We start from the raw sequence: 26,212 nt of genomic DNA on the forward strand, positions 1-26,212 counted from the left end.
ATCTTCTCTTTCTCCTACTCAACGTGCGTTACTTGTAAAAAAAAATGCTAATCAGTTCTATCAAAATAGCCCAGAAAAACCTTTCTGTACTTAGAAACACACATTAGGGCAGTTTAGGAAAAGTATGCATATATAGCATTATGTCAGCATAAGGGTATGTTCTTTTTAGACTCCATACTGACTAATCCATTGAGTTAGTCCTATTCCCACCCTCATTTGTCTTCCTGCTCCCACACCATTACCTCTGGTGTCCCCCAAGGATCTATGCCTAGTCCCCTTCTATTTCTCATCTACATGCTGCCCCTCGGTGACATCATCCAAAAACACAAAGTCAAGTTCCACACGTACACTGACCATAACCAACACTACCTCACCACCACCTCTCTCGACCCTTCCACTGTCTCTAAATTGTCAGACTGTTCTAAATATGTTGATGACGTTTCCCACCTCTCTGCAGCGGATGCCATGATATCCAGCGCCGTAAAAAAGGCGTGTTGGGGACACATTTCCCATACTTAAGTCTTTAACCACCATCCTCCAACCCTCTCCAGCCCATGGAGTGGGTGGGGTGGGGGGGGGGGGGGGGAGATAATATCAAGGCCCAAACGTTAATCAGTAGAACATTGTTATTACAACAGAAATGCCACTATATTGGTGCTGTTGTATTGTGTGTGACCAGATATGCACTTCTGTAATGTGTCTCTTGCTTCTAAAAAAAGATTGTTTCTTGTGACCTATGTTAGACATCCTGGAGAGGTGTATGTTGGGCATCTTGGGGAGTTAAAAGTTTAACAGTCGAACTTCTTTGTTAAAAAGGCTGACATTGAAGTGTCATAAAAGGAATGCATGGTCAGGCTTACCGATATAAACAGGATGACTTAAGTGTCTTGAGGAGAAGGCATTGCTTGTTTTCTGATATGTAAAGTGCTTGTGTAAGGAAATAAGTGTGGGGTAATAAAACAAGGGTAGTGAGTCCTTTTGCTAAAGATAACAGTAGATAAAGGAAGTTTTGTTTAAGGGAAGTGGTTCTGAGGTAAACAATTGCAAACTGTTTACATAGATAATCTGTTTTCAGAGGATTTGGGAAATAGAGAAGTAATTTTGACATTTTCCTTTGATATGGTCAAAATATGGTGTATAAAGGATCATGGTTTTCAACAGTTTGCCAGAGTGTACTCAAAAAATACAGAAACCGGTAAAGTCACTCTCTGTATACAGTTAAAGGCCGATCACTTTTCTGTGTATCAATAAAGTTTGTTCCGTATACTCCAATACGAAGTCTCACGCTTACTCGAAATGTGTTGTTGTGAACCAGAGGAGAAAGGAGGTTGCTTAACAACCTACTGAGCCTTTAGAAGCAAGGTATGAATACTTACCAGTGTTACAAACAAGAGTTTTGAAATCCTTTTAATAATGACATATTTGATCAAACAACCATTTCAAATATGCAATTTTACTTTTCTTTTGTGCACATGACAGGTTTTAAGCTCATTAAAATGCACATTTGATAAAGCAGAGCTTATTCATTAAGTTTTAAGGATAACAGAAGCTCTTTAGTGGATGAAATCCATTTTCTGTACTTTTACGGAGTCCTAACGATCACTGCATTATATCTGAAGTAGTATTAACCACTACCTGAAAGATAAAAGTTCTGCTTCGATAAAAAATTTAGTGCAATATCTAAACTTATCTATTTTTATTTTTATATGTTACTAATTGAAAATCCAAAATAATTTTGTCATGTTCTTGTTTTCTAAGTGTTTATAAGAGGTAAATTCTTAACATTGCCTGATCTCAGCTAAGTTGTCAATCAGTCTGTTAGCTTGACATCTATCATGGGGAAATACTGGAGTCTATTAATAAGGAAGCAATTCAAGAGAATCTAGTGAGACTAAGGGAAATAAATCCAAGCCAACATGGGCTTACAAATGACAGTTATGCCTCATAAATTTACTGAAACTCATTGAGAGTTGATGAACAAGCAGATGATGGTAGGCATCAAATATCTTTATTTTTAGAATGCATTTGACAAAGTTTCTCACTGGACAATGATAGTGAAATTAGGTTACAAACTGGACTAATAATTGGGCAGCTAGTAGATAGTTATCAATTACAGCAGTTCTAGTTAAATAACTTACATTTCTATAGTGCCCTTTGCATGCAAGAAGACATTTCAAAATGTTCTATATTAAGGAGGGCAAAGCAGTGAAAAACAAGGAATGAAAATGTGGTGGGTTCTACGAGTGGGCAATCCACTCTGCCAAGTTTTATGTTTTACCATAAAAGAAAAAAATGTCTGTCACTTACTGTAACTGTTTCTCTGCTTCTCTCCCTCTATGTAATTCATTGTTTCCATTTTATCTACTGTATTTGTCACACATATTCTCTCATCACACCCGCTTTATTTTCTCTCCTTGATTCATTTGTTTATTTCCACATCTTTTACTCTCTTATGTGCACATAAGCCAGGCTGTATTGTTGGAGGTGGTGTCTTTTGCATAAAATATTAAACCAAGGACACATTTATCTGTGCAGGTGGGTGTATAAGTTCCATGTTACTTCTTTGAAGATGATCAGGGAGTTCTCTTGCTGTTTGATCAACATTCATCTCTCAATAATCACCACCAAAACAGATTAAGCAGTCATTCATCTCATCGCTGTATGTAGAATTTGAAATGCCCAAATTGGCTGTCAACATTAGCCAACAAAACAACAGTGAATACACTTTGAAGGTAACTAATTGGCTGTGAAATACAGTCAATACTGATGTCCTGAAGATGTGAAAGACACTATATCAATACAGGTTTTTTTGTTCATTCCTAACCTCCCCACTGTCTTTTGTCTCTATTGCCTTCACTGCATCATTTATTTTTGTAAATTTCTGGTTGGCACTCTTTGGGCTGGATTTTGCCAGCCCTGGGGAGGCGGGTTTGGAGGCGGGACTGCCGGGAAAAAGGCAGAATTTAGGGGCGGGTGCCCAACCCACCTCCATGCCATCTTGTCAGGAGGCGGGTAGCCGTCCCGCACCGGGACCCGTCTCCTTGGAGTCGGGAAGCGATTACAGCCACTTAACTGCCTGCTAACAGGTAGTTAACAGGCAGAAAATAGGCTTATCACCATTTTGCCCACACAAGTGCGGACTTCCCGAAGGCTCTGAAACCCGCCAAGGTCACCGAGGCGAGTAGTGGGTCTGCGGGGGTCAGAGGGGTCCAAAAGTGTGCTGTGGAGGTGAGTGATGGGTGGAAGTGTGGAGAGGCGAGTATCTGAGGTAAGTGCAAAGTGTACTTACCTTTGTTTCTTCCTGCAGGCTTCAAATCGGTGGGTATGCGGAGAGTCTCGCACCTCCGCGATAGACGTGACAGATGGCCGCTGCATTCTCCAATGCAACAACCATCTCATTTCTGTAAAAGAAAGAGGTTTGATGAGGTCTTGAATTCAAGACCTCATCAAACTACAGAGAATGTCACTGTTTGACAGCTTCACAGAGCTGTTGCCTACATTACAACAGTGAATATGTGTCAACAGAACTTAATTGGCTGTGAAGTGCTTTGGGATATCCTGAGGATGTGAAATGTGGTCTATAAATAAAAGTTCTTGGCCTAGAAATTGGGTTGAGGCGCCAAACTGGCGCCAAGTTTGCCTGGGCGCTGATTTTTGCGCTGCATTGGGAGTAATACCGATCGCCAGAAATTCAGTTTCAGAAACCCTCGAGGGAGACGGGGCGAGGCTCGAGGCGCTCTGCGTCCCTCTTGGCGCTGAAACCGAATATCGCAGTGCAATGTGCCGCAGCGCCACTGCAGGCCTTCCTCCCATTGTTAAGGGGGAGGGGCCTGCAACAGCGCAATCCCTGATCAAAAGTGCCGGCAAAAGAGCCCGGCACCGAGGAGAAGTGCCGGGCTCTCGGGAAACAGCCGGCAATGCCGCAGGGGGGTCAGGAGGCCGGGGACAGAGGTGCTGGCAGGCGGCCGCCGAAAAAGGCGGCCGCCCCACACCTCCACCTTAACTTGCGCTGCTGCCGGCACAGCAAGGCCCCGTGAACCGGGCGCGGGTAGCAAATGGCGCTACAGCGGCGTTCGCTACCAAATATCGCGAACGGGGCGCTAATGGGGCGCTGCGCACACCGATGACATCATCGATGGCGGCGCAGCGCAACAGGCTAACGCCACCATTAGCACCCCTGCTGAATATCGCGGGAGGCGCAGCCAGTGGCGCTACAGCCACTGACTGCCTCTTTAGGCGCTAACAGGTGGCGCTACTCACCCAATTTCTCCCCCCTTATTTCTTATTGAAGGACTTCCAGATCCGAATCAATTTCCTACTGTGGTCTTGCTGGCAGCTGCAATTTAACTTGCAGCAAACAAGTGCTCAGAATGGGAATTCCTTGGGGTTCCAAGGCTGCTCCACAATTTAGTTAAGAAAATGAATTTAGGAGGGAACAATAAAGGCAGGTGTGACTACACCTGAGGAGTTATATGAACAACCATGTCCCATATTCACACTTACAGACCTGGACAGCCCTACCAGGGCACCTACAAGGAAACCTAACTTCACTGTCTCTGCTTCAGAAGAAAAGCTGTCACCGAGCTAGGTTATTTCTTCTGGACGGGCTAGAAGACAACTTCTACTGTAGTACCAGCTCTGCTTGCCGTCACCACTGCAATTTTTTAATGTCACCAGATTCTTCCAAGTAACTGCAGAGAGCAGCTGCCAAATCAATCACTCTGGTTGTTGATAGATGCATCAAACATCAAGCAAATGTCATTTGCAATTCTTCTCTAAGTGGTCACACCGCAGGTAAAGAGTGCACAGACAGACAGGGAATGGGTGACCGTCAGACAGAGTAAAAGAACTAGGAAGGTAGTGCAGGAGTCCCCTGGGTCCATCTCCCTCTCCAACAGATTTTCTGTTTTCGATTCTGATGGGGGAGATGGTTTCTCAGGGGAATGCAGCAAGAGCCAAGTCCGTGGCACTACGAGTGGCTCAGCTACACAGGAGGGGAGGAAAAAGAGTGGGAGAGCAATAGTGATAGGGGATTCTATCGTAAGGGGAACAGATAGACGTTTCTGTGGCCGCAGACGTGACTCCAGGATGGTATGTTGCCTCCCTGGTGCCAGGGTCAAGGATGTCACTGAACAGCTGCAGGGCATTCTGAAGGGGGAGGGTGAACAGTCAGAGGTCGTGGTTCACATTGGTACCAACGACATAGGTAGAAAGAGGGATGAGGTCCTGCAAGAATTTAGGGAGCTAGGTAGCAGATTAAAAAGCAGGACCTCAAAGGTTGTAATCTCTGGATTACTCCTGGTGCCACGTGCTAGTGAGTATAGGAATAGAAGGATAGAGCAGATGAATGCATGGTTAAAGAGTTGGTACAGGAGGGAGGGCTTTAGTTTCCTGGATCACTGGGTCTGCTTCTGGGGAAGGTGGGACCTGTACAAGTCAGACGGGTTGCACCTGATCCGCAATGGGACCAACATCCTTGCAGGGAGGTTTGCTAGTGCTGTTGGGGGGGGGGGGGGGGGGGGTTTAAACTAACTTGGCAGGGGGATGGGAAACGGAGTGGAGCTATAGTAGGGGGTGATGCACAGCCAAATATAGAGGAAAAAACAAGTCAGCCTGGAGGGCAGAGCAAATATGTAACGGCACAATGGAGTGTGGCAAGGCTGGATGGCATTTATTTTAATGCAAGGAGTCATGCGAGTAAGGCAGATGAATTGAAGGTGTTGATGAACACATGGGAGTATGATATTGTTGCTATCACAGAGACATGGTTGAGGGAGGGGCAGGACTGGCAGCTCAATATTCCGGGGTATAGAATCTTCAGGCGAGACAGAGGGGGGTTTAAAAGAGGAGGAGGTGTCGCAATATTAATCAAGGAGTCAATTACTGCTGTAAGGAGGGATGATATCGTAGCAGGTTCCTCGAATAAGGCCATATGGGTAGAACTTAAAAACAAAAGGGGGCAAGCACTTTGCTGGGAGTGTACTATAGGCCCCCAAACAGGCAGGGGGCGATAGAGGAGCAGATATGTAGGCAAATCTCAGAGAAGTGTAGAAATAATAGGGTAACAATAGTAGGGGATTTCAACTTCCCCAATATTAACTGGGATAGTCAGAGTGTGAAAGGCTTAGAGGGTGCGGAATTCTTAAAGTGCATCCAGGAGAGCTTTTTAGCCAGCATCTAGAAAGTCCTACAAGAGAGGGGGCGGTACTGGACCTAATTCTAGGGAATGTAGCCAGGCAAGTGGTAGCAGTGTCAGTAGGAGAGCATTTTGGTGACAGTGACCATAATTCGGTGAGATTTAAGATAGTCATGGAAAAGGACAAAGATGGACCGGAAATAAAGGTTCTAAATTGGGGGAAGGCCGATTTTAATATGATAAGGCAGGATCTGGCCAAAGTGGACTGGGATCAGCTACAGGAAACTCTCGTTTAAACAGCACCTAAATATCCGGAATTCTCGATTAACCGGCAAAATTCATACTCCAAAAACAACACCTCAATAACCGGAAATGTTGCCGAGTCTGAATCTCCCGCGATGGCCGAGTTAGTCAGTGGGGATACCAAAAAGTTTCCTGTACTTGCAGGAAAATCCACATTAGAGCAGTGGGATTTTTTCAGAAAGGAAATAGAGAGAGTACAACGCCAACATGTTCCCGTAAAGGTCAAGGGTGGGACCAACAAGCCCAGGGAACCCTGGATGTCAAGGGATATACAAGAATGGATTAGGAAAAAAAGGGAGGCTTTTGGCAGATACAAAGGACTAAAAACAGTGGAAGCCCTAGAGGAGTATAGAAATTGCAGGGGGGTACTTGAAAAAGAAATTAGGAGAGCGAAGAGAGGGCATGACAAAACAGTGGCGGGCAAAATAAAGGAAAATCCCAAATTGGCTTAGTGGCAGGAGGCAGAGGGTGATGGTCGAAGGTTGTTTTTGTGACTGGAAGCCTGTGTCCAGTGGTGTACCACAGGGATCGGAGCTGGGTCCTTTTCTGTTTGTAGTGTACTTTAATGATTTAGATATGAATGTAGGAGGTATGATCAGTAAGTTCGCAGATGACACAAAAATTGGTGGAGTGGTAAATAGCGAGGAGGGAAGCCTCAGGCTACAGGACGATATAGACGGGTTGGTCAGATGGGCAGAACAGTGGCAAATGGAATTTAACCCTGAAAAGTGTGAGGTGATGCATTTTGGGAGGACTAACAGGCAAGGGAATACACAATGAATGGTAGGACCCTAGGAAGGACAGAAGATCAGAGGGACCTTGGTGTGCATGTATATAGATCCCTGAAGGCAGCAGGACAGGTAGATAAGGTGGTTAAAAAGGCATATGGGATACTTGCCTTCATTAGCCAAGGCATAGAATATAAGAGCAGGGAGGTTATGATGGAGCTGTACAAAATGCTAGTTAGGCCACAGCTGGAATACTGTGTACAGTTCTGGTCGCCACATTATAGGAAGGATGTGATTTCATTGGAAAGGGTGCAGAGGAGATTCACCAGGATGTTACCTGAGCTGGAGCGCTTCAGCTATGAAGAGAGACTGGACAGGCTGGGGTTGTTTTCCTTAGAGCAGAGATGGCTGAGGGGGGACCTGATTGAGGTGTACAAAATTATGAGGGGCATAGATAGGGTAGATAGAAAGGAACCTTTCCCCTTAGTAGAGGGTTCAATAACCAGGGGGCATAGTTTCAAGGTAAGGGGCAGGAGGTTTAGAGGGGATTTGAGGAAAAACCTTTTCACCCAGAGGGTGGTTGGAATCTGGAACTCACTGCCTGAAAGGGTGTTAGAGGCAGGAACCCTCACAACATTCAAGAAGCATTTAGAGGAGCACTTGAAACGCCATAGCATACAAGGCTACGGACCAAGTGCTGAAAAATGTGATTAGGATAGGGCTTGATGGCCGGTGTGGACACGATGGGCCGAACGGCCTCTTTCTGTGCTGTATAAATCTATGACTCTATGGGAAGGAGGCATCAACTGGGCACAGAACTTTTACTGGGTGGCAAGGTTCCCAAGAATGCAAGGCATAATAGAAGGCACCCAAGTGGACATCCTATACTCCTGCTGGCATGAGTCCATTGCAAAACAACACGCATATAGTTTCTGGTGCCAGTGGTGAGCACACCTTTCAACATTTATGTATCACAGTACAAACTGTTTGTGTGCCAACTTTTTTTGGCAATAGAAGCACTTGTTTGAAAGGTAGAATGGTTGTCTCCATGCTTTGTGTTCTACCTCCGAGGGCATATCAGATCACAAGTTCTTTTTGTGTCATGCTTGCTAATAGTCTGGTCAAAAGTGTGTATGCTTATCTTGGTACTTCTAATATCCAAAGCCTTTTTCCATATTTATTCCCAGGTTCTATCAACCTCATCGCACACACTCACTTCACAGTTTCCATCTAGACAGCTTGTACATGGCTTTCACAAGACGGTGGCCTTCTTCTCCTCCAACAGCACCACCAAGATGTCCTCATGGAGGAGTTATTCCCACATCTCTTCTTCAGACATCATTTAGAGGTGAATTACCTTTGGCCCTAACATGCAGCAATCAAATGATGTTCAATAACCAGTTAAGAGCTGCTGTCTTAAAGAATTGCTTGTCACCCAGCCAAACATGTTGCTGATCTGACTCCCTGACTTTCTCATGCAGAGGAAGTCTATTAAAATGAAGAGGGGGTTACTCCACAAAAGTTGCAGGCCTGGCCCCAATGTTTCCCCAGTTGCATAATTGAGGCTAATAACTGCTTTAGAATATAGTTTTAGAAAAAGTACCACATAATAGACTTGGTAGCAAAATTGAAGCCCATGAGAGTAAAGGAGCTGTGTGGATAGGAAATTGGCTAAGGGACAGAAAGCAGGGAGTAGTGGTGAACGGTTGTTTTTCAGACTGGAGGGAAGTGTGCAGTGGTGTCCCCCAGAGGTCAGTGTTGGGACCACTGTGCTTTTTGATGTGTAGTAATGACCTGGGCTTGGGTATACAGGGCATAATTTTAAAGTCTGCATGAAATTCGGAAATGTAGTAAACAGTGAGGAGGATAGTAACAGACTTCAGGAGGACATAGAGTGACTGGTGAAATGGGCAGACACATGCCAGATGAAATTTAACGCAGAGAAGTGTGAAATGATTCATTTTGGTAGGATGAATGAGTAGTGGTAATATAAACTAAATGGTACAATTTTAAAGGGGGTGCAGGAACAGAGAGACCTGGGGGGGTGTACATACACAAGTCTTTGAAGGTGGCAGGGCAAGTTGACAAGGCTGTTAAAAAGGCATATGGGATCCTTGGCTTCATAAATAGTGGAATATACAAAAACCAGGAAGTCATGCTAACCTATATAAAACACTAGTTAGGCCCCAGCTGGAGTATTGTGGCTAATTCTGGGCACCACATTTTAGGAAGGATGTCAAGGCCTTAGAGAGGGTGCAGAGAAGATTTACTATAATGGTACCTGGGATGAAAGACTTCAGTTATGTGGAGAGACTAGAAAAATTGGGGTTGTTGTTCTTAGAGCAGAGAAGATTAAGGGGAAATTTGTTAGAGTAAGTAAGGAGAAACTGCTTCCAGTGGCAGAAGTCCTACAGCCAATGAGAAACCAAAACGCTGTGAGACAATCTAATCAAGGTGAGCTCACAATATTCATGTTAAACAAAATCTGAGCTGAAAATATTGTAATCATACTACAGATTTCTGTGCTGACTCAACACAAAAATTTAAACCGTGAAGAAGAAGTCCACATGTTCAATAAAAATAATGAATACGCTACAGTACCCAACCTCTGTGGATCATCTTATTAACTTAAATAGAATAGCCCTTCTGCATACAGCACTACAGTCCAGGGCTGAACCTCCTTTCCATTCAGTTTACTGTCTTCACAGCCTTTTGTTTCCAGGCTGCCTTTTTTGGCACTGTGTCTCTCTGTTCCATTATCTCAGTAAATACAGTCATTATTAACCTGCAGAGCTCAGCTTCAACTCAGTGTCAATATCTCCAAATAAGGGTTACTTTAATAAAAATATTTAAATCAACAGAAACACAAAACTTAGGACTTATGATTTTTGTGGAGTATAAAGTGCTTAAAATAACTGGGAAATTTTGGGGAAATCTGGAAAATTCTATGGCAGTTGTGAGAGAAATAAATATATAAAACAACTGAAAGTTTTCATCTTTAGCACTGTTTTCATTCAGCCTCAGCCCACGGCCAAGCCCCAGAGGAATAAAATAGTCGATCTGACAGTTCAGCCACACAAAACAAGGTTAAAACAATGAAATTTGATGCGTGTACCTTTCATTGGGCAGTCTTCTTTCATACAATCAGGATCAGCTTGACTGCAAACTGAGGACTGAGATCAAAGGTATATGCAGGCATAATGGGCAGATTCACAGTCGGCAGAAATGAAGTCTCATGGGGTCAACGAGACAAAGCAAAATAACAGTGTTTTAAATGGCCTTGATACTTTTCTTTGAAAATTGTGTTACTGGGAGAGAAAACCGTGCTACTTAAAATGAGTCTGAAAAATACTGAGATGTGTCATGGTTTGGCAGGCTATGACAAATTCCTTATTGAAATTGTTACGATTCAGGATTCTTTGATCATTTTTACTCAGAGGGATTTGGAAATGAGTTACATGAAAGTTTGCATCTTAAAAGTATAGTCCATTACTGCAAGCTTAAAAAAGTGGGTAATTAAGATGCGAATATGCTAGATTTGATGTGTTTCCTCATAGCTGGCAAATAAGTGATTTGATAGCTTGTCCAGGTAATCAGAAAAGCACCTTTCACTCTTTGTACTGGAAAACCCTTTGATAAGAAGAAAAAGTGACAAAAAGGCAATCTGGCTTTTGGAAACAGGACAATCCACAGGCAGCAAATGGCTCTGAAAGACAGGAAACTGCATGAAGAGATGGTTCTGCCCTGGAGTGTAGCATAGAATGCAGAGGGGTTATTCTGATTAAATTAAGTCAGATGACCCGCAGAAATGGGGCAGTGTAGTATGTTCATTATTTTCATGTGATCACATGGAGATAAGTTGTATCAATTGACCTCATTCAATCTGATCATAACTAATGTTCTGTACATTTATTTTACTGTGGAATAAAACATATTAATGATTCAAATCAAGTCTTGTCTCATCCAGTGTTGACTCGATTTGCCTTCAGAGGGATTGAAAAAATATACGTCCAAAGTACACAAATATCTAGTCCCAGATCATAAGGAGGTTTCTTTATTACACTCCCAGATCCCCATATCATACAAGTAGGTTGGAAGGCAGTGCGAGTTAACACCCATAAGCAAGATGCTTAGACCATTTAAGAGAGCAACTGATGCCACTGAACGTGAAAAGATATCTATGCTGGATATGATTTTATAGGGGTAAAGAGTAGCTATTCAGAGTGGCAGAAAGTGGGAAGTAGGGATCCCACAAGGATCAGTGTTGGGCCACGGTTGTTCGCAATTTATATTCACGATTTAGACTCAAAAACATAATTTCTAAATTTGTGGATGACACCAAATTAGGAGAGATAATCAACACTAAGGAGGACTGCAATAAATTACAATAAGACATTAATAAACTTGCAGAATGGGCATATAATTGGCAAATTAATTTCAAGAGATAAGTGTGAGGTATTACATTTTGGGAAGAAAAATAATGTGGTCACATATTACTTGAAAGATAAGAATCTAAATGGGGTAGAGGAGCAAAGGGATCTGGGAGTACAAATACACAAATCACTAAAAGTTGCGACGCAGGTCAATAAAGCCATAACAAAAGCAAACCAAGCACTAGGGTTTATTTCTAGAGTGATAGAATTGAAAAGTAGAGAAATTATGCTAAGCCTGTATCGAATCTTGGTTAGATCACACTTGGAGTACTGCGTACAGTTCTGGTCGCCATATTATAAAAAGGATATAGAGGCACTGGAGAGGGTGCCAAAAAGATTTACAAGGGATGCTAGAACTGCAAGGTTATACCTATCAGGAAAGGATGAACAGCCTGGGTCTCTTTTGTCTTGAAAAGAGAAGGCTGAGGGATGACCTAATAGAGTTCTTTAAAATTATGAAAGGTTTTGATAAAGTAGACAGAGAGAGAGTGTTTCCACTTGTGGGGAAGAGCAAAACTAGAGGCCATCAATATAAGATAGTCACCAAGAAATCAAATAAGGAATTCAGAAGAAATTTCTTTATCTAGAGAGTGGTGAGAATGTGCAACTCGCAACCACAGGGAGCAGTTGAGGCCAGAAGTATAGATGAATTTAAGAGGAAGCTAGATACGCATATGAGGGAGAAGGGAATAGAGAGTTATGCTGATAGAGTTAGATGAAGGATGGGAGGAGGCTTGAGTGGAGCATAAACGTCGGCATGGACTGGACAGGCTGAATGGCTTGTTTCTGCGCTGTCTATTCTATGTACCTAGATTTGTCTGCATCTTTCTATCGGAAAAATGAACCTTATAACTATAGTACCTAACCACACGATGCCATACATCCTCAGGTCTAACCTCTCCTTTTTCTGTATTACTCAATCATCTATGCCGCTAATAAATTTCACTCCAGAATATTTAGAGGGTAACTGCAGGAACAAAAAAAAAACAATTATCGGAAAGTAACTTAAATTGGCTTTGGGGATAAATTTAAACACTACCTGGTACATAATATAAAGAATACAAAATGACTGGCTGAGATACAAGCCAGTAATTGAATCTCAGAGATGTGCTGAGGTTGAAAAATCGCTCAAGCATTGCTCTTGTAATATATATCATCAGAACCCGGTGATTCTATTACTACCATATATGTCACCACTAGCCATTTCTGTCCTATACGTCATGCAGTTTGATGTCTTTTCTTAAAAGGTTACACTCTCAAACATTTTGGTCTGGATTTCCTTCCTGTTGGTAGAGCAGGAATGCAACCTGCCAATGTGAATCCATGGTTAACTCACTGCAGTTTCTTCCTGGGGCCCTCAGCTGCTATGCAGGACGGGTTTGGAGTGGTAAAACCACTCCTGATGGGTTTAACCGGCACTAGGAGGTATAGGGAAATACAGCCTTTAAAAGCTATAGTCAGTTAAAGGGCATCATCACTCTACAAGAATGGCAGAAGCTGGTCAGGGTTGACAACAACTAGAAAGGCTACCAGATCCTCAGATACATCCCTGGAGTTTCTTTTGACAGAAGTCAGGGCCAGAAGAGCAAGACTGTTGGGCACGGAGATCAGGAAGCCCCATAACCTCACATAGATAGCTCTAGGCACTCTTTCCAATACATATCCTATACCACAGACAGCCTTTACTCACCTCCATACTGCTCTTACTCAGCATCTGGGGAACTCTCTTCTGCAAAGGGTAACCTCTTAATCACCTTCTTTACTCAAAACCACTCTATTAATTCACATTGCCTGCCAGAAGAGCTACAGCTAGTCTTCAAGGACATTTCATTTAAAGGGACAATGCACGTCCACATCCCATTAGCATGGGATCCGTGCATTTATATAGGGAAAGTATCTTTGTCTTTCACCTGCTCTAAACATTGTCTTTGCTCTCTACAAAAGGAAAAGATGACCTACAACCAGCACCAAAGAAATACAAACAGGGGAGAAGCAGCAGCGCAGAAAACCCTGAGTGCACATGAAGAAAAGATGCTGCATATGCAGGCAAACAAGAAAACCTCTGGGAGAGCGCGAGGCTGGTAGCAAGGTGGTTGGGAAATGCTCATCATAGGTGGTTTCAGCTTTATGTGTTTTCTCAAAGTATTGCAATGTCCACAGCTACCATTAAATTGAAATTTGCGAAACATCAGTTCTTGCTACTGTTGCCTCTTCCCACATCATATTGTTCATGTTTACCTAATAAAAACAAAACAAAACAGAACACTGCCTAAACATAACTCTCTGGAGAATAGAATTTGGCAGAAATACTTGAAAGAAAAGCATATAGCATGAGCCTGCTATTCACTGGCAATATAAATAAAGTGACAGCAACTGTAAAAATTTCTAACAGAACACACACGTGTGTGTATAAACTGCACAATTCACAAAATCATAAAATGTAGCCAAAGAGTCACAATTTTGGGGGGCATATTGGATCGCGCCCCCTTTGGGCGTTAATTAGCGTCTCCACGCCCGAAATTCACTGGTAGCACCCCAAGAGGGAAGCGGGTCGCAACTGGAAGCAGCCCCTCCTTCCTCTTAGAGCGCTGCGAGTGACTATCACGGCGCTACGTGTCGCAGTGTCATGCACTGCAACACATCGCGCCGCGGTACTGCAGGCCTTCCACCCCTTATTAAAGGGGAGGGGCCTAGCACAGCGTGACCTGGGTTCCAGCTGGGCCACCAGAGATCAGAGTGCCGGCAAAAGAGCCCAGCACTCAAGAGAAGTGCCGGGCTCACGGAGCGCAGCCGGCACTCCGCGGGGGGGCTGCACAGAAGGCCGAGGACAGCAACGGGGGCAGGTGCTGGTAGGCAGCCAGCAACAAAAATGGCTGCCTGGCACCTCCCATAGCATCCGGCGGTAAGTCAGGGGGCGCTACCGAAGATCGCGGCTGGGGTGTGAGCGGGGCGCTGCGCATGGCGATGACGTCGTCACCAGTGGCGCAGCGCCACAGAGCGCAAACTGTTATCGCCGCCGCTAATCTCCCGCTGCATTTCGCGGAAGGTGTTGACGGCGCCGAACCTAGGCACTAGTTGCTTTGCACCCAGTTAGCGCCCTCTTAGGGTGCTAACGGGAGGCGCAAATCAACCGAATTTTTCCCCCTTGGTATTTTAAAACTCTCTAATATCTTTTCTCTCCATAGCCCATGTTTTCTTGGGTCTGAGGCTCAACTTTTGCTACAATTCTGTTGCTTGCATTGTCTTTCCTGCTAAAATAGAGACTCAACCCATCAGCAAATAACAACAAATAGAATGCACTAGTCTCATTTTGATGTGTGTGTGTGTGTGTGTGTGTGTGTGTGTGTGTGTGTGTGTGTGTATGTTTATGTTTAAGAGAAAGAAAGAGAAATTACAGCGGACTATTTACTGGCTGTTGTACATTGTTTTGTGCTATATAAGTTAAAAAGTTAATTAAGCTGAGCAACAGACAGCCTATCCTCATTCTTATTTTAGTTCAATAAAAAAAAAGTTGAGTTTGGAATTAAACCGAAAGCTTCAAATTATTTCACCTGTGTTTTGTTGACAGTTAGAAAATGTAAAGGGTGGATCTTTCAACTTTGGCAATATCGAATTGGCCGAATGTTATACCCCCTACTTGATTTTCCTTCACTTGGAAACAGGGTGGGGTGAATAATGGGTGGCCTGTTTTACGGCCTTGCGAAAGATTGGCACCTGTTAGACAGGGATAGAAAAGAAATAGGAAGACATGGATGGAGGCAGACAGAGTCTTTCCATAATATGATTTGTTTTTGTAGCCGACAAGAAATTTGAATTATGAAAGCAAACAATGCCACTTTGAGTAAAATGAATAGGAAGGGAGGGGAGAATGGAAGAAAGGAAACACGTTGAGGGTGAGGGAACCGCTGGTCTCTCATTGCCCATCCTTGGAGCAAGTAATTCGGAGTGGGGGAGTAGATGGAGAGTGAAGGATGAGGTGAGCGACAGTAAAGTGAGTATACGGGGCAGCAATAGGATTAGTGGTAACAATAGGAGTGCGGGGGTGATAGGAAGGGGAAGAAGTAGTAGGAAGGCAAAGGTGAAAGGGAGTAAAGAAGAAAGCGACAGGCAGAGAAGCGCAGAATGAAAAGCAAAGAGTTAAGGAGAGAAATGCAGAAGAGAAAGAGTGTGACAGAAGCAGGGTGATGTCAGGAAGCACTTCTTCACACAAAGGGTAGTGGAAATCTGGAACACTTTCCCCCAAAAAGCTGTTGAGACTAGGACAATTGAAAATTTCAAAACCAAGACTGATAGATTTTTGTTAGGCAAGGGTATTAAGTATTACAGAACCAGGGCGAGTCATTGGGAATTAAGATACAGATCAGCCATGATCTAACTGAATGGGGGAACAGGCCACGAGGGGCTGAAAGGCCTACTCCTGTTCTATGAGATAGAGAGAAACAGCAACACAAAGGAAACAGAAGAGAGGGACCATATTCTCTCACTTACTGAGGGTGAGTTTCCACGATGGTTTTCCAGATCATCCATCATATGTTTGGTGAAAGAGCCGTGGAAACCCCGGAAAATAGTCGCCAACGGCACTTTTCCAGAATTTCCACAGTTCTTCCGTTGAAGCTACGGCAGACAATCAGGAAAATGCGGTAGAAATTCACCCCCACGGTGTACAATGCCATGATAGATCCTCTAATATTTATTAATTATTCTCACCTATATAAGACTCCTTGCTTCCTATTCATCTCCACTGTGGCTGTGGAATGTTTTCCTCCATTCAAGATCTCTGATCTCAACTGCCAGGTTTCAGGGTTTTTGGGCCACATATTTTTCAGGTTCACTCCCTTTTTGGCCTTTACCCTGCAAAATATTGAACAAAATAAGCAGTCAGACAAACACAGTGGAACTATTAACTCAAAAAAGTGAAACACTCTGATGTTCTGATTCATTCAGATTATCATAGATTCCTGTTCAGCAAAATTACTGCCTATTTATAGTAAGAACTCAGAATAGTGAAGTACACTTCAATCAGATCAATCTCACTGTGCATGTTCAATAAATGTTTCCAACACACTCCTTAAAAGCATGAATTCAAATTCAGCTGCAGGAAACATAGAAATGAAATATTATTTTAATTGCTATTAGTGAACAATAAGCAGGGTGGAAAACAAAATGTTACATATACACTGGACAGGCAACTAGGCTTATTTAGTAATATTCGGACACATTCATACTAATAATACTATGAAAAATTACACTTAAGCCAATATGGTTTAATGTTGTGTGATACTTTTAATGCATCATCTCAAAAGACTCTCCCTATTACCACCACGACTGACAGACCTGTAATCATAAAATAGTGCTTCACACTAATGAAATTTCACATCTCATCATTACATTTTCCTAAAATCCTCATGACAATAGAGTTTGAAGAAATAGAAGTAGAAATTATAGCAGACAATGCTTTTGAAAGCACTCTGCTGACTGTAACTGTTGACACAGAACCTATTCATAATAATGCTACTGTCTCCATTAGACACAAAAACAATAGAAGTGCTGGACTGATACCTTTGAGCCAAGTGGAAATATTTGATTTATAAAGGGTATTCAGTGCCTTTCATGAAATATGATTTTTATTTCGACAAGTTAGGCAGACTGGATATCTCATAAGTGAGCAGCAGCTTGTTTCACGAAGGAAACAAAAACCATATTTCACAGAGTGGCATTCACAGTGATGTTATGAAGCCCAGGTGACACTGCAAATGACAATAAGAAAAATATTTCCACAGTTGTCATCATACACAAGTGTGATAAATATAAGATGCATTACATTGGATAAGGCTGCAAGCTTAACACCTTGAATGAGGTACATAAATCTGACTGACTGATGGTTTGTATTTCTATAAATCATGTATGGCTAAAAATTCCCGTGTGCACTAAACATGGGTAAATAGTGGCCTACTTTGATTTCCATGAGTTCTAACTCACATACTGCAATATACTATTTTACTAAATGTGGCTCGTGGGAGTCTGAGCATGTCATAATAGAAGTAGAAATGAACTGCATCATGCTTGTTATAAATCCGCATAGGCATCCTTTCATGGGTTAAGTAATTACTTAATAATTACATATAGTCCATAGGCCTTGAAACCTTTGTGAAGTACGTTTTTGCACAAATGGAGTAATGAGAGCACATGGGGTAAAAATTCGGTTGCTTTGCGCCTCCCGTAAGTGCCCTAAGAAGGCACGAAGGGGACGCAAAACAGCTAGCACCTGGCTGCGGCGCTGCTCACGCCTCCCGCGAAATTCAGCAGGATGTTAGTGGCAGCGCTAACCGGTAGTACCCCGCGCTGCTGCGCTGCTGGCAATAACATCATCGCCATGCACAGTGCCCCGCTTGCGCACCGGCCACGATCTTCGTGAGCGCCCCCTGACTTACTGCCGGACGCTATGTCCGACGAGGTCAGGGGGGCCTACCTGCGGCCGGGGAGGCGTTATTTAAAGGTGAGGTGCCAGGCGGCCATTTTTGTTGCTGGCCGCCTGCCAGCACCTGCCTGCGCTCCCGTCCCCGGCTGCGCTCCAAGAGCCCGGCACTTCTCGAGCTGGGCCCCGGGTCGCGCTGCACAAGGCCCCTCCCCTTGGAGAAGGGGAGGAAGGCCTGCAATACCGCAGCGCGGTATTGACTCGCAGCGCCCCAAGAGGGATGCGGAGCACTTCCAGTAGCGCCCCACTTCCCTCTTGGGGCGCAACCGCTCAAGTTCCGGCACTGAGACACAAATTTTTCTGGGGCGCTACTCAATTTTTAGCCCCATGTGTTTTATTTCCAAAGGATATATTGTGCTTTTAATGTGAAAAAACACCCCAAGCCACTTTACAGAGGTGTGAGGAAAACAGATGTCAAGCCAAGAAATTAGGAAGTGTGACCAAAGCCTGGTCAAAGAGGTGGGTTTTAAGTAGGTCATTAAAGGAGGAGAGGGACATGGATTGGCAAAGGGATATAGGGAGGGAATTCCAGAAAAGTGTGACTTAATTTCACTGCACTGAAAGCACATCCATCAATGGTGGTGGGCAAAGCTGGGGGATGCACAAGAGGCCAGTCAGAGAAATGGGGAGTTTGGCTTGATTATTGGGCTGAAGAAGGTTATAGAATTAGGGAGGGATGAAGTCATGTAAGATTTTAAACATAAGGGTAAACATTTTGAGATTTCAGGAACTGGGGGTCTGTGAGCCAGTGTAGGTCAGTAAAGAAAAGAAGTAATGGGCGAGCAGTACTTGATGCGAGATAGGATATAGGCAGAGCTTTAGATGTTGAAGTCGGGACTGTAGTATGTGGGAGTTCGTGGACTGTCCCGGATTTCCACATCTGCAGGAAGTGTCTCTGTCTTGAGTCACTCCGGCTCAGAGTCATTGAGCTGGAGTGCGAGTTAGAGACACTCCGAAACATAAGGGAGGGAGAGAAATTTCTGGATAGTTTCATCCAGAACACAGTCACACCCCAGAGGAAAGCACAGGTTCAGGAAGGGAAGGTTGTGACTGTCAGGGAGCCAGATAGCGGGGACTTAGGAGAGGTTGAGAAGGTGGTCCCACAGACACTGGTCCTGTTCAACAGGTATGATGTACTAGCTACCTGTGAGGACAAGGAGAAAGACTGCGGGAGGACAGCCACAATGCAGACCAAGGCACCGTGGCTCAGAGGCTGTCCAAGGGGAGCTGGAGGCAATAATACGTTGCGAGGAACCAAATATAGTAGGTATTACTGAGACATGGCTGCAGAAAAATCAGGACTGCAAATTAAACTTTGCAAGATATAACATATTTAGAAAAGATAGAGAGGGAAAAAGGGGAGGTGGAGTAGCTGTACTTAGCAGATATAACATAATGGCAGTAGAAAAACGTGACACAGCCATCGGTAAGGCAGAAATAGAATCACTGTGGATAGAGATAAAAGATAATAAAGGATCAATCACACTAATAGACCACCTAATAGTGGAAGGGAGGTGGAGGAAGAAATATGCAAAGAAATTAGGGAAATGAATAAAAAGCATAGAATAATAATCATGGGGGATTTCAACTACCCCAAAATTAATTGGCCAGAAGAGGTAGGTAAAAGGGATGAGGAAATGGAGTTCCTAAAATGTGCACAGGGCTACTTTCTAACCCAGTATGTAAGAAGCCCAACAAGGGAGAATTTGATACTGGATCTGGTAATGGGGACTGAACCAGAGCAGGTAAGAGAAGTAAAAGTAGGGGAACATCTAGGCAATAGTGACCATAATATAATAGGTTTTCAGATAAAAATTGGGAAGAACATAAGCATGACAAAGACCAGAGTAATCAATTGGAGAAAAGCCAATTTTGAGGGGCTGAGAATAGAACTTGGGAAAATAAAATGGACAACAATATTGGCAAACAATGATGTAGAACAGCAATGGAAAACATTTAATACGGTGTTCAACAGAGTCCAGGAAAAATATATTCCATTAAAAAAACAAGAACAAACTAAACACTAATGAGAGAGTAATGAGAGGCCATGGATGAATAAAATCATGAGGGAAAATTTGAGGGCAAGGAAAGAAGCATACACTAAGTATAGGAGAGAGCATGACAAGGGAGGATACAAAGAGATTAGAGAGAAGTCAACAAAACAATTAGGAAGGCAATGAAGAACTACGAAATTAAATTATCAAGGAACATAAAACAAAATAGTAAAATATTCTACAGGTACATAAATAAAAAAAGTCGGGATGAGAGTACAGGCACTAAGGGACTGACAGGATAAAATTACAGGCAGTGATAGTGAAATGGCAGCAATATTAAATAATTAATTTGCTTCAGCATTTACCAGGGAGACAGATCAGGTGAACATGACATTGAAAGATGAGATTAGAAATGAGATAAAAAGGAGAAATATTAAATATACTAATCAAACTTAATGAGGGTAAAACCCCAGGTCTGGATGGATTGCATACACGCATTTTAAAAGAATCTAGAGAAGAGATAGCAGAGGCACTATTACACATATTTAATAATTCGTTAGAAAAAGGTGCAGTGCCAGAGGACTGGCAGATAGCTAATGTTATACCTATATTTAAGAAGGGAGATAGAACATGTCCAGAGAACTATGGACCAATCAGTTTAAAATCAGTAATAGGAAAAATAATGGAATCCCTACTAAAGGAAAAAATTGAAAAACATCTAGAAACCAAAAAAATAGTAATGAATAGTCAGCATGGATTTCAAAAGGGGAAGTCTTGCTTGACCAATCTCATTGAATTCTTTGAAGAGGTAAGAGAGACAATGGTAATGCAGTAGATGTAATTTCCAAAAGGATTTCGATAAGGTGCCACATAATCGACTAATGAACAAGATCGGAGTTAGGGGACAAGTAGCAGAATGGATAACTGGTTGACTGCAACACAGAAAGTAGAGCGAATGGGTAAAGGGTAGCTATTCAGGGTAGCAGAAGGTGGAAGTGGGGTCCCACAAGGATCAGTGCTGGGACCACTGTTGTTCACAATTTATAATAACGATTTAGACTTGAGAATTAAAAACACAATTTCTAAATTTGCAGATGATACCAAAATATGGTCACATATTACTTGGAGAATAAGAATCTAAATGGGGTAGATGAGCAAAGGGATCTGGGAGTACAAATACACAAATTACTAAAAGTAGGCCATAAAAAAAGCAAACCAAGCACTAGGGTTTATTTTCTAGAGGGATAGAATTGAAAAGTAGAGAAGTTATGCTAAGCTTGTATTGAACCTTGGTTAGACACTTGGGGGGAAAAATTGGGTGAGTAGCGCCACCTGTTAGCGCCTAAAGAGGCAGTCAGTGGCTGTAGCGCCACTGGCTACGCCTCCCGCGATATTCAGCAGGGGCGCTAATGGTGGCATTAGCCTTTTGCGCTGCGCCGCCACCGATGACGTCATCGGTGTGCGCAGCGCCCCATTCGCGCCCCGATTGCGATATTTGGTAGCGAACGCCGCTGTAGCGCCGTTCACTACCCGCGCCCGGTTCACGGGGCCTTGCTGCGCCGGCAGAGGCGCAAGTTAAGGTGGAGGTGCGAGGTGGCCGCTTTTTCGGCGGCCGCCTGCCAGCACCTCCGCCCCCGGCCTCCTGGTCACCCCCACCCCGCGGCATTGCCGGCTGTTTCCCGAGAGCCCGGCACTTCTCCTTGGTGACGGGCTCTTTTGCCGGCACTCGCGATCGGGGCTCGCGCTGTTGCAGGCCCCTCCCCCTTAACAGTGGGAGGAAGGCCTGCAGTACCACAGCGTGCCGTGCCGCAGCGTGTGGCGCTGCGGCACGTAGCGCTGTGAAATTCACTTTCAGCGCCCTAAGAGGGACGCGGAGTGCCTCGAGCCGTGCCCTGTCTCCCTCTAGGGGCACTTCAACTGAATTTGCGGCGATCGCGGCGCAAATTCCAGCGCCCAGGCGAACTTTGCGCCGCTTGGGCGCCTCAGGCCAATTTCTAGGCCTTGGAGTACTGTATACAGTTCTGGTCACCATATTATAAAAAGGATGTAGAGGCACTAGAGAGAGTGCAAAAAAGATTTACAAGAATGATACCAGAAATGCGATGTTATACCTATCAGGAAAGGATGAACAGGCTGGGTCTCTTTTCTCTTGGAAAGAGAAGACTGAGGGGTGACCTAATAGAGATCTTTAAAATTATGACAGGTTTTGATAGAGTAGACAGAGTGTTTCCACTTGCAGGGAAGAGCAAAACTAGAGGCCATCAATATAAGATAGTCAGAGTCTTCCACACTCAACACAGATTTCAACAATTTCAGATCTTAACCACTGCTCCCATTTTTTTCGGACAACAGCTGTTGTTAATGATTCTGTTTTTGCCATTTACACCTCCTCCAGACCCATTTTAGTTTCTTTACTTGACCCATTACCATCCCCTTTTGCCTTGCACCATCATCCCTTTTGTCATTTAATCTCTCCTGCCTTCCACCCTATCACAGATCTTTCCTTTTGTTCTTGCCTCCCCTCCCCCCTTTCCCTGCCTCTATACTTGCTTAAAACCTGTTACAACTCTAACTTTTTCCAGTTCTGATGAAAGGTCATCGACCTGAAACATTAACTTTGTTGCTTTCTCCACAGATGCTGCCTGACCTGCTGAGTATTTCCAGAATTTCTGTTTGATTTCAGATTTCCAGCATCCACAGTATTTTACTTTTGTATTAATATGATTGACATTGATGTGCCATATTAGGATTTTGGACCATGTAGTCCGTGAACAATGAATTTCGATTGAAACCTCAAGTTAAATGTTCCCATGAGAATAGAAAAGATTCAACAAAGGATATTAAGGTAACTGCATATTATATCAAAAAGTGCTTAGAAATACACAAGGGGATGTGATTTTAAACTTGGAAGCAAGCGAGAGCTGGCAGTGCAATTATAAGCTTAACATTTGAAGTGTAGCTAGCAGGGTAACATCAATCGCCTTCACTACATGATGTCAGAGTCACTATGCTGCATGCATATGCTGTCAGTGCATATGCCGTGTTAAACAATGCACACTGTTGTTTTTCTGTCAGATGGAGCTGGCATTCAATCATAGGAAACGGTGACAGACAGACAGCGGGCCCCAGCCAAGCTATAGTCCATAACCCTTTTGAGCAGGCACAGTGAACCTCACATGACAGGAGGCCCAGAGGACATTGTGGCTAGGGAAGCAGGAGGCCGCATTCAGATCGCAGTTTGTTCCATAGTTCTCAGTTTGTGCCACACTTACCAATAAATTGAACATTTATTAACATTAAGCTAGGAAGATATGCTAAACCTATGTAAAACAAAAAATTATGGCCCCAGTTGAAGTATTGTGTCCAATTCTGGGCATCACTCTTTAGGAAGGACATGAGGCTTTGGAGAGGGTACAGAAGAGATTTACTACAATGCTTCAAGGATGAGGGATTACAGTTACGAGGATAGACAGAAGAAGCTGGGTTGTTTCCTTAGGGCAGAGAAGGCCTAAGAGGAGATTAGAAAGAGATGTTAAAATCATGAAGAATTTAGAAAGAATAAGTAAAGAGAAACTGTTTTCAATGGCTGAAGGGTTGATAATGAGAGGGCACAGATTTAGGATGATTGGTAAAAGAACATGAAGAAAAACTGTTTTACGCAACGTTAGGATTCTGAATGCACTGCCTAATATGGTGGTGGATACAGATTCAATAGTAGCCTTCAAAAGGAAATTGGATAAAAACATGATGTATAAAATTTGCAGGATATGGGGAAAGAGCGGGGTAGTGGGACTAACTAGATTGCACTTTGAAAGAGCAGCGCAGACTCGATGGGCCGAGAGGCCTCCTTCTGTTTTGTATGAATCTATATTTACCAGGCACACAGAATAATAAAGGCCACAATTGGGTAATGCTTTGTCACTACTGCCACAGAGATTATTTGAGTATGAATTTAAAATGCACTGGTTTACATAGAAATTGACGAAGACTCAGAGCCTGAATCTGAGCTCCTTCAGCAGAGTACTTTGCATCGGGTTGCCAACTCACCAGGATTATCCTGGAGGAATCAAAAATTAATCTCCTGGACAGTGCTGCGAACAATCGGAAAAAAATCATCAGGAGAAATTGTATGAGTTTTTTTTTCATTTTCTTTGAACATTTTAATTTATTAGTTACTAGCTGAGTGCCCGGCGGTGCGAGGGTTTTTTGAGGGCATGTTGTTGTTGGAGAGAGAGAGAGAGACTGGGGGGAGGAGAGACGGGGGAGAAGAGAGAGAGAGAGAGAGACTGCTGGATTTAGTTTGGGATTAGCCTGAGAGAGAGGGGGGAAGGAGCGCCTCAGGCCTGGCCCGATCGACCCCTGCGAAGGAAGGAAGGAGAAGGCGAGCTCTCCCTCCCTGTCCCACCCCCTCACTCTTTCCCTCCCTCACCCTGTCTCTCCCTCCCCGTCTCTCCTGCTTTACTCTCTCCCTCCCTCCTTCTCCTCTCCATCCCTGCCCCTCTCCTCCCCCTCCCTCCCTTCTCCTCTCCCTCCCTGCCCCTCTCCTCCCCCTCCCTCCCCCTCTCCTCCCCCCCGTCCCTCCACCGCCCCCCTCTCCTCTCCCTCCCTCCCTTCTCCTCTCCCTCCCTGCCCCTCTCCTCCCCCTCCCTCCCCCTCTCCTCCCCCCCGTCCCTCCCACCGCCCCCTCTCCTCTCCCTCCCTCCCACCCCCCTCCTCTCCTCCCTCCCCCTCCGCGGGTCAGCGCCGGCCGGTGCGCGGCCTAGCGCGTGAGGCCCGGCCGACTCACCTTAGCTCAGGTCGCGCTCCGGGCCGACGTTGACGCGCGCGCTGACTCCCGCCCCGCCAGCCTTTACTAAGATGGCGAGATGGCTACGCTCGGCTCAGTCCCGCGCCGCCAGCCTTTACCAAGATGGCGGTGATCGCGGGGCGGGACGGGCGGTGCCTAGCTCGGGCGTGGCTGGCTAGGAGAGGCCAAGGCTTCGAGGCCTGCAGGTGGGGTAAGCCTCCAAGGTTGCGGCGCCCGGCGGAGGTAGCGAGTCAATAGGGAAAAAAAGGTGAAAGGTAGGAAAATTAATCAGCCTTAGAAAAATATTTACAAATTAATTTACTTTTTTTAAAAAACAATTTCCCTCCACACACACAGAAAGTGGGAAAATAAACACACAGAAAGTGGAAAAATAAATCTTTAAGAATCAAGATGGCGTCCACTCACCTCAGCTCAGAAGAATTAGGCCCGCCCACTCACGCAATGAAACGCCCCCCGCGATGCACCGATTGGTCAACCATCAGGTTAATCCCCTGTACGATTGGTCAACCATCACGTCACTCAACGCTAATAAGCGGAATGTTGCCGTTTTTTGAACCTTTTTTGTATACTGTCCGAACAATTTTTGTCTGACCAAAAAGTAAATATGCCTATTAGACTCCTCTAATGATAAGCTTTCTTTTGATATAACATGTGTAGGTACGCTCTATAACTTTTGATGTATAGCCGGACAGACAGGCAGAAAGACATACAGACAGAAAGACAAACAGACAGAAAGGCAGACCAACCAGTTTTATATATATAGATAGCTGGAGTGCCCGGCGGTGCGAGGGAACGCAAGAACCCTGTGCCAGACAGAGAGAGGGGGAAGGAGAGAGAGAGGTGGGGAAGGAGAGAGAGAGGGGGGAAAGGAGAGAGAGCGGGGGGGGAAGGAGAGAGAGAGAGAGAGAGGGAAGGAGGAGAGAGGGAAAGGAGAGAGAGAGAGGGAAGGAGAGAGAGAGAGGAAGGAGAGAGAGAGGAAAGGAGAGAGAGACAGAGAGCGAAGGAGAGGGAGAGGGAATGAGAGACAGAGAGAGAGGGAGAGAGAGACAGAGAGAGGGAGAGAGAGACAGAAACAGAGGAAGGAGAGAGAGAGAGACAGAGAGGGAAGGAGAGAGGGAAGGAGAGAACGGGGAAAGTGGTGGGGGGGAAGGGGTGGGGGGGAGGGGGGAAAGGGGTGGGGGGGAAAAAGGGAGGGGGAAGGGAAAGGGGGGGGAGGGGGAGGGAAGGGGGAAGGGGGAGGGAAGGGAAGGGGGAAGGGGGAGGGAAGGGAAGGGGGAAGGGGGGTTGGGGGGGCAAGGGGGTGTGTGGGGGGGGAAGGGGGGGTCGGAAGGGGGTG

At 44.5% G+C, this 26,212-nt stretch overlaps 1 protein-coding gene across 1 annotated transcript in view; it reads right to left on the reverse strand.

The window, feature by feature from the left end:
- Nucleotides 1-26,212, reverse strand: part of tmem132e (transmembrane protein 132E) — a 1,606,823-nt gene that overhangs the window by 530,357 nt on the left and 1,050,254 nt on the right. Inside the window, exon 3 of the mRNA XM_085964335.1 lies at nucleotides 16,308-16,451. Coding sequence (XP_085820461.1) covers nucleotides 16,308-16,451 — 144 coding nt within the window. The remainder of the gene's footprint in view (nucleotides 1-16,307; nucleotides 16,452-26,212) is intronic.

This window comes from Somniosus microcephalus, chromosome 22 (assembly GCF_052327205.1).
Source record: "Somniosus microcephalus isolate GS21.2 chromosome 22, FLI_Smic_1.0, whole genome shotgun sequence".
In the NCBI taxonomy this organism is placed as follows: domain Eukaryota; kingdom Metazoa; phylum Chordata; class Chondrichthyes; order Squaliformes; family Somniosidae; genus Somniosus; species Somniosus microcephalus.